This window comes from Podarcis filfolensis, assembly GCF_964270895.1.
Source record: "Podarcis filfolensis genome assembly, chromosome: 13".
In the NCBI taxonomy this organism is placed as follows: domain Eukaryota; kingdom Metazoa; phylum Chordata; class Lepidosauria; order Squamata; family Lacertidae; genus Podarcis; species Podarcis filfolensis.
The window spans coordinates 3,006,678-3,021,881 of record NC_139615.1 but is presented as its reverse complement, the minus strand read 5'-3'; the positions used below and the strand labels follow the sequence as shown (position 1 = coordinate 3,021,881).

General features: G+C 48.9%; 1 protein-coding gene across 1 annotated transcript; it reads left to right on the top strand.

Annotated features, from left to right (window-relative positions):
* The first annotated feature begins 3,156 nt into the window (after positions 1–3,156).
* TMEM95 (transmembrane protein 95) lies at positions 3,157–13,626 on the top strand. The gene is made up of 7 exons (XM_083581212.1): positions 3,157–3,620; positions 4,705–4,761; positions 5,628–5,708; positions 7,931–7,951; positions 8,979–9,059; positions 10,109–10,196; positions 12,928–13,626. Exons 1-7 carry the CDS (start codon positions 3,233–3,235, stop codon positions 12,971–12,973), a joined length of 762 nt encoding a protein of 253 aa, XP_083437338.1. The 5' UTR covers positions 3,157–3,232; the 3' UTR covers positions 12,974–13,626.
* Positions 13,627–15,204: the final 1,578 nt, after the last annotated feature.

Sequence of the window (15,204 nt, the reverse complement as noted above, 5' to 3'; positions counted from 1 at the left end):
CCACTGTAATCCGTTCCAGACTTTTTAAAACAACCCCTTAAAAAACAGCAGTTGAACATGAATTTTACTATCTAACGAGACCCATCGATCCATAAAATGGAAGCAATAAACAATGTACTGCAGTCACACAATCAATCACAAAAGCAAAACACAAAAGAAACAGAGACAATTTTGTTGTTGACAAACGACAGCTGAGCATATAAAGAGCCCCATTACCTTCAGTAGCTTAAGGCCTCGTCAAACCTAAATCTGGCCCTGGGTGAGATGGTGATGAGTGGTCAGAGAGGGAAGAGGAGATTCGGAGCTGAAGAGGCAACAGGGCTAAGTGAGTCTACGTCCAGAAGCGGAAGTGGAAGTAGGAGAGTGAGGTGACCAAGGGGCAGAGATGAGTCTGGCTGGCGAAGACCCCAGGGTGTCTCCCCCTCCTGCTGTGACAAAAAACCCCTGCCTGGTATCCCAGAACTAGAAGAGGCGTGAAGAGGACAGAGCGTTGAGAGACAAGGTGTTAGTGAAGTCTCAGATTGCTTGGGAAGGACCTGGCCAAGGAGGAACCTTAGGGAGCTGTGGAAAGGCCCACAACCGCCTCCTAGAGGCAAGATCTACCAAGAAACTGGATTGTTGTTGTTTAGTCATTTAGTCATGTCCGCCTCTTCGTGATCCCCTGGACCAGAGCACACCAGGCCCTCCTGTCTTCCACTGCCTCCCACAGTTTGGTCAGACTCATGCTGGTACCTTTGAGAACACTGTCCAACCATCTGGTCCTCCGTCGTCCCCTTCTCCTTGGGCCCTCCATCTTTCCCAACATCAGGGTCTTTTCCAAGGAGTCCTCTCTTCTCATGAGGTGGCCAAAGTCTTGGAGCCTCAGCTTCAGGGTCTGTCCTTCCAGTGAGTACTCAGGGCTGATTTCCTTCAGTATGGATAGGTTTGATCTTCTTGCAGTCCATGGGACTCTCCAGAGTCTCCTCCAGCACCAGAATTCAGAAGCATCCATTCTTCGGCGATCAGCCTTCTTGATGGTCCAGCTCTCACTTCCATACATCACTACTGGGAAACTGGATAGTAGCGATCAATAACCTTTTCCTCCTCCACAAATTTGCCCACTCCTTTTTTTAAAGCTGTCCAAGATGGTGGCCATCTTGTGGGAGGGAGTTCCGCAGTTGACCTTTTCAAGGCACAGAGGATTTTCTTTTCTTTGTCCTTAATCTCGCCGGATGTTGTTGTGGGAATGTTCAGGGTGGCAAGAGAGGATATATTGTTTATTCATATCCTTCCTAGCTTGTGCTAGCAAGTTCCTTTACTTAGCAGAGAGCAGTCCCCTTTACGCAGCAGAAAACCTGTTGCAAACTCATGTGAGTTTCTGAAGACAATACGCAATTCAGTCTGGCTTGTCGAGGTTGAAATGCGTTTTAATATTTCCCCTTGAATTCCTCCTAACAGAATAAAGACACCACAGTCTTATTCATAAGTAACCAAAAGAAAGTTTATTCACGATCAGACAGAGCACAGTGTGACCCCTGAAGGCAGGCTTGAGGCCAGTGATGGCCAAACTTGGCCCTCCAGCTGTTTTTGGACTACAACTCCCATCATCCCTAGCTAACAGGACCAGAGGTCAGGGATGATGGGAATTGTAGTCCCCAAACAGCTGGAGGGCCAAGTTTGGCCGTCATTGCTTTAGGCTTAAAGTTTTAAACATATAGAAACAGGTTTACCTCATAAGGGAGATTTCCCTAGTGACCGCAGGCTAGCAGTCCAGCAGTTCACAGGACGAAAGGAAGATGGAGAAGAGGGAGAGGGGAAACATGCCTTGGCCTTTGACTAGGTCTGGAAAGGTCATGACTACCCACTAGTCACATGCAAATGGAAGGATGCTGCAGGCCAGGAGGAACAGGAAGTTTCGACGGGTTGGACCAAACATCCCCTCGCTAGTCCACTCTAGGAAAACAAGGAATGTTGTACTTGACTGCTCCCAGTGGATCACATAATATGCTACGGAAGAATCTAGGTGCGAGGCTGCTCAGTCCCCCTGCTGTTCGGGCAGAGCCCGTGGGTCCCTGCGGAATAAAGGAAGGAGTCCAGCCACCGACCGGAGCAAATAGCCGTAGACCAAAGTTTATTGCGCATCAGGTTCAAAGAGGAATTCTGAACCCCAAGGATGGGGTGACAAGGACTTTTAAAACTTTCCCACCATAACCCAGAATACAGTTTGTACAGCATCATTGCTACATCAGTGACATGTCACCAAAGGGGAGGGGTAGACAGGGGTTACACCAGTTTAACCTTGGCAAACACGTCCAGACAAGTCCTTGGTACAAGATTAGCAGAAGCAGACATGGCAGGGCAAGACCCAGGTATAAGATGAGCAGAGGCAAACACCTCTGAAGTCCCACACCCAAAGTACAAGAGAACTTCCTTGGCATGTCTGACCCCTTGGCAAGTCCGGGGATGGGATTAGGCTTTCCTTGGCCAACAATCAGCTCAGCAATTGTCACCTCTGGGAACTTCCTGGAGTCCTTTTTCAAGGGAAAATAGCTTTAGAATGGGGGAAACTGGCAAAGGAGTTGGTTTTATATTATTTTTAAAGCTAGGTAACTTCCCTGGGCTGTCAAGTTGAAAGGATACATTCAGGCTTAATATTTGTAACATTTAACAACTTTAAAGATGTGCCCCACACATAGCTGTCAACTTACAGATTTGAAAAAAAGGGATCAGCAGCCAAAATAAGGGATTTTAGTCAACCACCTGAAATACATAGTTAAAAGGGACCAGATAATTTTGGAGAGCAGCCCCGGTTTTTAGCCCTTCGTTTCCAGAGGTTGCTGCTCAAGCTGATAATTTCCGTAAAAATAATAATAATAATAATAATAATAATAATAATATATTTATACCCCACCCATCTGGCTGGGTTTCCCCAGCCACTCTGGGCGGCTTCCAACCGAATATTAAAATCAATACAGCGTCAGACATTAAAAACTTCCCTAAACAGGGCCACCTTCAGTTGTCTTTTAAAAGTAAAATAGTTGTTTATATCCTTGACATCTGGTGGGAGGGCATTCCACAGGGCGGGCACCACCACCAAGAAGGCCCTGTGCCTGGTTCCCTGTCACCTTGCTTCTCGCAGGGAGACAACCGGCAGAAGGCCCTCGGTGCTGGACCTCAGTGTCCGGGCTGGACGATGGGGGTGGAGACGCTCCTTCAGGTATACAGGACCGAGGCCACAGTTGTCCCTTTATGAATGGAACCCCCACGCCCGGGACTCTGGAACCGGTTGCCCGGGCGGCAGCTTAGAACCCCAACCCAAAGAACCAAAAGGGTTCTGGAACGTGTTCCGCCAGCCACGCCTACAGCTTTTCTGGTGGGCCCACCGATGGCCCTTTCCAAAGCATTCTCCGCTCCGAGGGCTCTGGGACCTGCCTCTCGGTCGCCCACAACTCTGGCTCTCCTGCTCCTCCTCCTCGCCTGCGAGAGCCCCGAGACAGAGGGGTGCATCCACTGCGGACTCCATTCCAAGAACCTGAAGACCCGCTTTGCCCACCTCTGCGCCCAATACCGAGAGCGTTACAGCCAGGCAAACTGTACCCGTTATCCCTGGGGTAGAGAGTCCTCCCTGGGCTTGGCCTTAGGTAGAGAAAACGGGGCTCTTCGGGGATGTCTGGAAAAGGGCAGGATTTATTATTATTTAATGGCAACGATTAGAACATCACTGTTATTATTTCTGTACACACTGATGGAACGTCACTGTTAGTATTTCTGTCTGCATCGTGCAACATCACTGTTATTAGTTTGGTATGCGTGACCGGAATGCCACTGTTATTATTTCTGTATGCATCCCATTAGCATAGTCGCTCAGATCAATATTATTAGCGGTAATGATAACAATATATTCTTATGGGTGGCAACAGGGATGGGGCTCCCCCTATATTTCCCTGTGGGTTATCTCTTTGGGGGGCAGGTCTCCACATGCTGGTGGTGGGGGGAGCCAGAGGGGGGAAAGGGGGCAGAGCAAGAGATAATAATAATAATAATAATAATAATAATAATAATAATAATAATAATTTCTAGGTGGTCTGCATTCCAGTCAGGCAAAAGCCCAGAGGTTTCTACATGCACACAATCACTCGTATATAATTCCGGGTGGTTCGGGACAAACAAATGTGCTTCTCCCTTCATAGCTGACCTGTGGAACTCAATCCCACAAGAAGTAGAGATAGCTGTTAAAAATTAGACAAACTAAGGGGAGAGATCACCACAGTTCTTCAGACAGTTTGCGTTTTTCAGAATCCACTGAAGTACTTTCGTAAGCTCGTTATTCCTCAGAGCTGGACCTCAGTGTCCGGGCAGAACGATGGGGGTGGAGACGCTCCTTCAGGTCTACTGGGCCTTTGAGGCCGTTTGGGGCTTTCAAGGTCAGCACCAACACTTTGAATTGTGCTCGGAAACGTACTGGGAACCAATGAAGGTCTTTCAAGACCGGTGTTATGTGGTCTCAGCGGCCGCCCCCAGTCCCCAGTCTGGCTGCCGCATTCTGGATTAGTTCTAGTTTCCGGGTCACCTTCAAAGGTAGCCCCACGTAGAGCGCATGGCAGTAGTCCAAGCGGGAGATAACCAGAGCATGCGCCACTCTGGAGGGTGCCAGGTTGGGGGTGGCAGGTGTTGCAGACCACCGTGGCTCATGCAAGGTTCCCCTTTCTTCCCTCCCACCTGCAGATGACATGTCCTTGGATCTCTTGCTGGAAAAAACGCACCGAGTCTTCCGGGTTATAGGTAAGGAGCAGTTTGGACTGTGCAGATTTCAGAGGTTGGCGCTTCCTTGGGACGATGGGCGTAAAATAAAGGGGAGGGGGTGAAAACTCTTGCTTTTGAATCAGTCTAGAGAAGCTGCTGTTGGTGGTAGCAGTTAAACCACAGAGCCTAGGGCTTGCCGATCAGAAGGTCGGCGCTTCGAATCCCCGCAATGACGGGGTGAGCTCCCGTTGCTCGGTCCCTGCTCCTGCCAACCTAGCAGTTCGAAAGCACACCAGTGCAAGTAGATAAATAGGTACTGCTCCGGCGGGAAGGGAAACGGCGTTTCCGTGCGCTGCTCTGGTTCACCAGAAGCGGTTTAGTCATGCTGGCCACATGACCCAGAAGCTGTACGCCGGCTCCCTCGGCCAGTAAAGCGAGATGAGCGCCGCAACCCCAGAGTCGGCCACGACTGGACCTAATGCTCAGGGGTCCCTTTACCTTTAGCTTTAGAGAAGCTGCTGTTGGTGGTAGCAGTGGGATTATGAAATATACTCAGAGTCGCAAAGTGATTTCATGCTCTTTATTCAGCTCATAGTGGTGAGGAGGAATGAAGGAAAGTCCCCTCAAAGTATCTGCTTTATATACATTATTTACACAATGGGCTGCACATGATTGGCTAATTCCAGAATTCTACTGTAAGCCAATCAGGTTGTGGATTCACTTCTATCTGGAGCATGATTGGGTGGTTCCTGCCAACCAGTCATACTGCTGCATTGTTCTAGGACCAATCAGACTGCTGCCTTTTGGATCCTATTGTTCTAGGACCAATCAGACTGCTGCAGTTTGGATCCTATTCAACTCAGTACATAACAGATTATAATCCTCTCGTCCCTTCTCCTCACCAGAAATAAACCAGAGCCTCGCTGACTTCCCAAAGTTTTGGAACTGGCTTCATGAAGTTAAGATACCAGAGCAGAGCAGAGAAGGTATGTGAGAGGATGTTCAGTCTGAGACCCAGTATGTATTGGGACCGGCTCTGACATTTTTAAAATACATCTCAGTCACAGAACGTGCTAGAAAAACAGAGTATGCTTCTGGGCATGTGCAAAGTGTCTTTTCCCTCAAACGTGGGGTTTCGCTTATGCTCACGTGCGCGACATCAGGACGTCAAAATATCACACGTATAAATAATAAGTAAATAAATGTTTATTTATACCCCTCCCTCCCCAGCAGGGATCACAGTGGCTAACACCAAATATGAATTACAATAAAACGTAATAGAAAAACAACCACAACCACCAAACAGTTAATTAAAATATGGCTTAAAATGCAGCTTAAAATGCAGCCTCATTTTAGTAGTAGCCCATAAATCAAGACCATAAAGGGAGGAAACATCAGATATTCTCCCGAGCCAGCTATCCATGCTGGTCCTACGTGGGTCAGCAAAAAAGCCAAGGGAAAATTTATATACCAAATCCCATATAAGGGGTCAGAGTGAGTCTAAGCCGAAGGCCAGGTGGAACAGCTCCGTCTTGCAGGCCCTGTGGAAAGATGTCAAGTCCCGCAGGGCTCTAGTCTCTTGGGACAGAGCGTTCCACCACGTCGGGGCCAGTACTGAAAAGGCCCTGGCCCTAGTTGAGACCAACCTAACCACCTTGTGACTTGGGACCTTCAAGGTGTTGCCATTTGTGGACCTCTCCGCGGGGCATACCAGGAGAGGCAGTCCTGTAGGTACGAGGGTCCTAGGCCGCATAGGGCTTTAAAGGTCAAAACCAGCACCTTAAATGTGGGGTTTCACTTACGCTCGCGTGCACGACACCAGGACGTCGCAATATCACGCGCATGACATCAAACCCCCCCATGCCCCACGCAATCTAGCGCACCTGCCCCTAACTGTTCCCCTATGAAAAACCTCACTGCACGCCACTGCTGCAGCCCGGCTGCTGAAAGGAGGGAGGCTTTGTCGCCATATCGCACCTCTGCTCAGAGATTTGCCGATTTGCTACGGGGTGTTGCTCTCAGTATCTAAAGCCCTTAACAACCTGGGACTGGGTTCACCTGTGAGATCGCCTCGCCCCATAAACGCCCCACTTGACTGCTTGGATTGGCAGAACTTTCGCTGTTTCCACACGCTATCCGTTCTGCCTTGCTAGGAACCAGATCTTTTGCTGTGGCAGCGCCGACACCTTTGGAACTCCCTGCCACTTGACACCAGGCAGACGCCCTTCAACTGTCCTCCTCTTGGCGCCTGCTAAAACCACTGCTGCTTAGACAATACTGCTCAGACATGTAGAACGCGGGTGTATGTTTCAATCTGCTCTTTAGTTTATTGCCAGTTTTTTTGTTGGTTTTTAAAAAACCGTTTTCACTGATCATTTCATTGTTTTGTTCTCTTTGCATCCTGCTTTGAGGGCATTTTTTAAAAGAAGTGGTGTGTAGATTTTATGAAATGAATAAATGAATGAATCATAATCTCACTCATCAGGGACGAGAGGGAAGAGGGTAATTTTTCCTCTCAGAATCTGCCCCCTAGGGCAAAGGAGAAATAATCTGAATCATGCGTGTGGGTGACTAGAAACAGCACGCCCTAGATTGAAAAGCATCCTTCGCTCCAGAAACCTCCAGGGTCCTATCCTGACCTCACAATTTCCAGCTTCGAGAACACTGTCCCACCATCTCGTCCTCCGTTGTCCCCTTCTCCTCGTGCCCTCCATCTTTCCCAACATCAGGGTCTTTTCCAGGGAGTCTTCTCTTCTCATGAGGTGGCCAAAGTCTTGGAGCCTCAGCTTCAGGATCTGTCCTTCCAGTGAGCACTCAGGGCTGATTTCCTTCAGAATGGACAGGTTTGATCTTCTTGCAGTCCATGGGACTCTCCAGAGTCTCCTCCAGCACCATAATTCAAAAGCATCCATTCTTCGGTGATCAGCCTTCTTTATGGTCCAGCTCTCACTTCCATACATCACTACTGGGAAAACCAGAGCTTTAACTACACGTACCTTTGTCGGCAAGGTGATGTCTCTGCTTTTCAAGATGCTGTCTAGATTTGTCATTGCTTTTCTCCCAAGAAGCAGGCATCTTTTAATTTCGTGGCTGCTGTCACCATCTGCAGTGATCATGGAGCACCAGTCCCTGATAGCAGGCCGGAAAAACTAGCTTGCTAGATGACTGAGTGTCTTGCAATAAACTTCTTTTCTCTTTTCTCTTCCAGCGCTGTGCCCTCCGGCTTGCCGTAAGTTCCAGGGACGGGATAGCAGAACGAGAAATTCTGGGATAAAGAGCCCCACCTTTATAAAAGATGGAAAAACACTTATTACATCCCTCTTCAGTGATGGCTCCCACCTGGTGGAATGCTCTGTCCCATGAGACTAGGGTCCTTCAGGATTTAACCTCCTTCCGCTGGGCCTGTAAGACAGAGCTATTCCGCCTGGCCTTTAATTTGAATTCAGCCTGATCTTTTATTCCCCTTCCTTCCCTCCCCTTTTATGAAGATCACCCGCTCTGAGACCCCACAGCTAATTCTCCCGGACCTATAATTGTTTTATCAGACCTATAATTAAGTGTTTTAAAGTGTTTTAAATTTGTTGTTAGCCGCCCTGAGCCTGGTTTTTGAACCGGGAAGGGTTGCACAGGGAAGAGGAGGCCTGGGTTCGGTCCATAGCTGTCAACTTACAGATTTGAAAATAAGGGACCAGCAGCCTTGAAAATAAGGGATCAGCAGCCAAAATAAGGGATTTTCAGGGCACAGGTATGTTCACCTTCTGAGCCCCTCCGAGCCAAAGGCAGAAAGCCCAGCCAGCAGCCAAACGAAGCCTCAAGCGGTGGTTCCCACAGCGCAGCAACCCGGCAAAGGGGGTGCAGCAAGGGAAACCACCGTCACCTCTCCGCTGGGAAGCGCTGAGCAAAGGCGAGTCCCCAGGCAACGCGGCCGATTTGATTGGCACAAGGCATGCAAGCTCCACCCCCCAGTCGTTCTTAGACTCCTTATTGGGTGAGCAACGCAGCCAAGCAACCCAGTTGGAGCCTCCCTCCTCCCTGGCCGGCAGGGAGGGAGGGAGAGGAGCTGCTTCCTTTGAAACCCGGGAAATTTAAGGGACATCATCAAGAAGGGGCAGCAGCGGGACACGGCGCTGGGATAAGGGAGTTTCCCGCCAAATAAGGGACAGTTGACAACTATGGTCCTTCCCCTCCGCCAGGGGAGGTGGGGGGTTCTGAGGCCTCTGCCCCACACCCTCACCTGACCCCCCTCTCATTTCCAGAGGGATCAGCCTTGGTGTGGAACTGTACCACTTGCCGGAGAGTTGAGCTGCGCTGCTGGGATATGAAAACCTGTTACCCAGGTGAGGAGCTTCTCTCTCCTTTGCTGCAATAATAATAATAATAATAATAATAATAATAATAATAATAATAATAATAATCATAATAATAATAATAATAATATAATACCCTGCCCATCTGGCTGTGTTTCCCCGGCCGCTCTGGGCAGTTCCCAACAGAACACTAAAAACAGAATAAAACTTCAAACATTAAAAAGCCCCCTGTCTCTTATGCAAACCCTCTGGGCGTGCCATTCCCACGCCTCCTTGGCCAGTCCTTGCCCCCTCCCTCCCTCCCCTTTTATCTTCCAGGGTCCACCCTACTTGCCAAGGACTTTGGCAGACCTTCCACGCGTCCCAATTTTCCAGGGACAGCCCCGGATTAACAGACGCCATCCTGGTTTCTGGTTTGATCCCAGTATTGATCCCGCTTTTCCTTATGACCGGGCACGGGGCCTTCTCAGTGGTGGCACCCTCCCTGTGGAACGCCCTCCACCCCCATCGTCCAGCCTGGACACTGAAGTCCAGTGCCGAGGGCCTTCTGGCGGTTCCCTCCCTACGAGAAGCCAAGTTACAGGGAAGCAGGCAGAGGGCCTTCTCGGTGGTGGCGCCCGCCCTGTGGAACGCCCTCCCAGCAGATGTCAAGGAAATAAACAACTAGCTGACTTTCAGAAGACATCTGAAGGCAGCCCTGTCTACGGAAGCTTTTAGTGTTTGATGTTTTATCACATGATGATGATGATGATGATGATGAGGGCCACCCGGAGTGGCTGGGGGAACCCAGCCAGATGGGCGAGGTATAAATAAATAAATAAATAAATAAATAAATAAATAAATAAATAAATAATATAATTAATTATTATTATTATGATGTTGATGGCCACTTTTTAGGAAGAAAAAAGTGTGTCTTATGGAGTGAAAAATACGGTAGCTTATCCCCCACCCCATTGCCCTTCCAGACACTGGGTCTCCCCCCCCCCATCCTCTCATCTCTCCACCCCAAGACCTTCCTGGCCTCTTCCAAGCACACCTTCCTCTCCTGCCCATTTCTCTCCCTCTTTTTCTCCCCACAGAGGGCGGAGGTCTGGAAAAAATCACCCGGTTAATCTGCTCCATCTCTGCTTCCTGCCTTTTCCTGGGCATCGTTTCTTGCGCTCTCGAGTAAGTGGGGCGCCCCATGGAGGAGGATGGAGGGGGCAAAGGGGGAGGGGCATTGCTGATAAGAGAACCTCAGTTAATGGGATAATAGACAGTACAGTGGTGCCTTGGTTCTCGAACTTACCGTAATCTGTTCCCAAAGTCCGTTCCAAAACTGCCCTGTGGAACTCCCTCCCACCAGATGTCAAGGAAATAAACAACCACCTGACTTTTAGAAGACATCTGAAGGCAGCCCTGTTTAGGGAAGCTTTTAATGTTTGATGCATTACTGTATTTTAATATTTTGTTGGAAGCCTCGCAGAGTGCCTGGGGAAGCCCAGCCAGATGGGGGGTATAAAGAAATTATTATTATTATTATTATTATTATTATTATTATTATTATTATTTCAAAACCCAAGATGCAGCTTCTGATTGGTGCAGGCGCCCGAGAAATAATAGCCGGCAGCCGCATTGGGTGTTTGGCTTCCGAGAAATGTTTGAAAACCGGAACACTTAACTTCTGGGTTTTTGGTGTTTGGGAACCAAGGTACCACTTTATTCGCTACTGCATTTCTGTCCTGCCTTTCCTCCAAAGAACATGATCCACTTTTGACCCTCACAATGTCCTGGGAGCCAATGGAGGTCTTTCAGGACCGGTGTTAGGTGGTCTCCCAGTCCCCAGTCTAGCTGCCGCATTCTGGATTAGTTGCAGTTTCTGGGTCACCTTCAAAGGTAGCCCCACGTAGAGCGCATGGCAGTAGTCCAAGCGAGAGATAACCAGAGCATGCACCACTCTGGTGAGACAGTCTGCGGGCAGGGAGGGTGCCAAAATGGTATTGTCACGGCGGAGGAGAGAGGTCTGCCGGCGGTTATGGGTCACGATAGCTCTACAGAATCCACATGTTATGGGTCACGATAGCTCTACAGAATCCACATGAACCTCCATTCTCAATGGCAGTCTATCTTTGAAGACCAGCTTCCTGGGGAGCGGGAGTGGGAAAGGCCTGGCACTCACACACCTTGCTTGCCAGACCTCCACAGGCCGGCGAGATATACTGTAAAGGTAAAGGGACCCCCTGACCATTAGGTCCAGTCGTGGCCGACTCTGGGGTTGCGGCGCTCATCTCGCTTTACTGGCCGAGGGATCCGGCGTACAGCTTCCAGGTCATGTGGCCAGCAGGACTAAGCCGCTTCTGGCGAACCAGAGCAGCGTACGGAAACGCCGTTTACCTTCCCGCCGGAGTGGTACCTATTGATCTACTTGCACTTTGACGTGCTTTCGAACTGCTAGGTTGGCAGGAGCAGGGACCGAGCAACGGGAGCTCACCCCCTCACAGTTCTGATTGGCAAGTCCTAGGCTCTGTGGTTTAACCCACAGCACCACCCGTGTCCCAAGATGTAGTTAGGTTTAAATTTCCGCAGCAGAACAGAAGAATAGAAGAACAGCCTGCTGAATCAGGCTGATGGCCTATTTAGTCCAACATCCTGTCCTCACAGCAGCTGACCAGATGCCCATTAAGGGAACCCTGCAAGCGGGTCCTGAGTTCCAGAGCCGCTCTCTATCCTCCTGCGGTTTCCAGTGACTGGCATTCAGAAGCATCGCTGCCTCCACCTGCGGAGCTCAGTGAATTTGCCCTGTCCCCTTTTTATTTTATTTTTTACAATTTTTTTATTAATTTTCCAGAAAATTTTTAAACAAACATACATACATACATCTCAGCTGTATTTAAACTAAACTTCATAACATTGTGAAGTGACTTCCTCGTATCCCTCGGGTTGGATTTCAGTGTAAATCATTTTAACAGTTTTCCAGTACAGTGGTACCTCGGGTTAAGTACTTAATTCGTTCCGGAGGTCCGTTCTTAATCTGAAACTGTTCTTAACCTGAAGCACCACTTTAGCTAATGGAGTCTCCCGCTGCCGCGGCGCAATTTCTGTTCTCATCCTCAAGCAAAGTTCTTAAGCCGAGGTACTATTTCTGGGTTAGCGGGGTGTGTAACCTGAAGCGTATGTAACCTGAAGCGTATGTAACCCGAGGTACCACTGTACCTAAATTCTTAAAACAATTAGCTTATTCACTTAACATCTTTTTCCCCCTTTACATTTCAACTTTAAACATGTTAATTCATCGCATTATGCAATTAAATCCTAAGCCTGTCTGATACTTGCAGGCAATCCAATTAGTTTAGTTTAACATATTTAAGTAAATAGTCTTTAAATTTCATCCATTCTTCCTGGTAGTCCTCCTCCTTCTGGTTAGGGACTCTTCCAGTCAGGTCGGCCAGCTCCGAAAAGTCCATCATCTTCATCTGCTATTCTTCCATTGTTGGCACTTCTTGTGTTTTCCAATTCTTAGCTAGTAAAATTCGAGCAGCAGTTGTGGCATACAAAAACAGTATAACATCTTTCTGTCCCCTTTTTAAAGCCATCCAGGCTGTTGGTCAACGCTGCCTGCTGTGGCAGGGAGTTCCGCAGTCTAACCGTGTGCCGTGTGAAGACATCCTTCCTTTTCTCTACCTTGAATCTCCCAGCCAGTGTCTCTGGATGCAACCGTGTGTGTGTGTGTGTGTGTGTGTGTGTGTGTGTTTTCCACACCTGTTTCGCGACACCAGAAGCGTCACGGCACCACACGCACCCGGCATAGTTTCTGAATGAATCACTCTGCAAAGAAACGAAAAGAGAAGGGGGGGGGGGGAAGGGAGTCTGTGCAAACCGGTTTCCCCGATGATGAATATTTTCCTTTCCTCTTTGGCAGGTTTTGGCTCCGCGCGAACACGAGAGAAGAGGAGGGGCCGGTATAGGAAAGGGGAGCAAAATGCTTGCAGGCCCCTCCATAATCTCCTCCTTTGCACATGAAGGGGGGGGGGCGTTGTATAAGAGTCAAAATACGTGAGGCACGAGCTGGAAGAAGCGATGCTGGCGTCACCCAACATCGTGCAAGCAATGTTCAGGACACAGAGGTCTTGGCTGTGACTGAGTCCCATAAGCACATGTGCAAAATAACTGCACTTTTTAAAAAAATGCACAGATCCGCATGTAATTCCAAAAAACCATTTTTATTCAGTTATATATAGGGGGGGAAAGCACATATTCAGATGCAAACAGGAACACTAGAAAGCGCCGATAATTCCCCCCTCTCCACTGCTATAACTCCCGAGGTGCAAAATTATCCCATGTTATGAAATGTAGATTTATTTATATTCCAGGTCAATCAGCCACAAAGGCACTACTAGGCTGATTAAAAAGCTTCACGGGCATGGGGTAAGGAAATCAGAAAGTGGAGGTCTTAAAAAAAAAAAAAAAAGCAAACTCTGTTTGTGTTTAAATGCCCAATCCATTAAATTATCGCCCGATTTAACGAGTTCCAGATTGAAGCATATCGGGTTGGGCGGGGGGAATTTATTTCATTGCCTTTGTTACAAATGTTGTGTCATAAAACCGAACCCTGCCTTGACGAATCTGCCTGGTTTTTCAAATACTTATTCGCGCGTTAACCTGTGGAACTCCCTGCCACAGGAGGACGGCTTTAAAAGAGGATGGGACAAATTCATGGAGGAAGAGAAGTCGATTGGTGGCTACTAGCCAATATGCCAATGCTCTGAGAGGGCTTTTGAGGTCGGATCCTGCTCACTCGTTTCCCACGGGCATCTGGTTGTCCTCCCACCCCCCCACCCCCGTGAGAACAGGATGCTGGCCTAGACGGGCCTGATCCAGCAACCTCTTCTCCTATTCTGGAAGACCCAGGTGCACAAATATAAGGTGAAGGGCCTGTTGTCATTCAACGTCTTTATAAATGACTTGGACGAAGGAGTTGAGGGGATGCTTGTCAAATTTGCAGATGACACTGTAATAAATGAACATCTGCCCTTATTCCCTTATGGGGGACACAAGAGCCCTTATAGAGTCCTTTGTAGGTTCTCCGTCGGTCAGAGAAAATAGCAGAGGCCAACCAGAGAATATTGAGAAGCAAAGCGGCTAGTAAGTTATTGAACTGTTGCAACAAGGTGCCCCTCTCTCACGCAGGAGGACGGAGCAGGACCCAGAACCCAGGTGTGCCCGCCCTTATATAGACATTTTAAATTGCCCACCCTGGAGTCCAAGACCACCCCCAGAAACATCATACATACATCACAGAAGAGGCGGTCTACAGCAGAAATCTGAGTGCGTTGTTTCTCTCCTGTCTGGCAGGTTACCTGTTAATGGTCACTTGATTGGATACCCTGGGGAGCCTGGCCAGTCTTTTGTAATGACAAAAACAAAAACGCCCTGAGGATGCCAGCCTGTCAACGGCTGCCCAGCAAAGGCAAGTTCTGGAATGTGCAAAGGGTGTGTCTGAGCATGTGCAAAGGGCTGCTCGCCCGAGCTCGGCTTTTTCCGGGACGCGTGCTCATGCTCTCGGGCTCTTCCGCCGCCCATGTTTTGCAAACCGTTCAGAGCGCATCTGACGCACCGCTGCGCAACCCCAGCCGGCGTTTGGTGCGTGGGCTCTGGGAAACAGCCAAGCGCTTATGGACTGGCACCCGGCAGCTGGTGGAGAGAAAGAGACGCTGTGAGCCTTGCTAGCGCATGGCGGGTGGAAAGGGTGGGTGGGTGCTGAGATGCTTTGCTGTCAATGCGTTACATAACAGGCCCCAGTTAATTAGTGTTGCCTCTGCCAATTAAATGCTCAATTTACCAATTTGAAAACCCCTGGGGGTTTTTTTCTGCACTTTCTCAGACGCAAACCGGTGGGTTTTCTGGGTTCCTGTCACATCTAGCCAAACCCACTCCTCCTCCTCCTCCTCCTCCTCCTCCTCCTCCTCCTCCTCCTCCACCTCCTCCTCCTCCTCCTTCTTCTTCTTCTTCTTCTTCTTCTTCTTCTTCTTCTTCTTCTTCTTCTTCTTCTTCTTCTTCTTCTTCTTCTTCTTCTTCTTCCCCCTCCTCCTCCTCCTCCTCTTCTTCCTCTTTTTCTTCTTCTTTGGCGATCCCTTGTAGCCGAATAAGATTGTCTTCCATAAACACCGTCTTAACAATGAGTCCGTAAGTGACTATG

Excerpts from the sequence above, each read along its gene's own strand:
- TMEM95 (XM_083581212.1), top strand. The coding sequence starts at position 3,233 with ATGGAACCCCCACGCCCGGGACTCTGGAACCGGTTGCCCGGGCGGCAG. Across the intron at positions 3,621-4,704 it reads CTCCCTGGGCTTGGCCTTAG|ATGACATGTCCTTGGATCTC; the intron begins GTAGAGAAAACG and ends TCCCACCTGCAG. Across the intron at positions 9,060-10,108 it reads TATGAAAACCTGTTACCCAG|AGGGCGGAGGTCTGGAAAAA; the intron begins GTGAGGAGCTTC and ends TTCTCCCCACAG.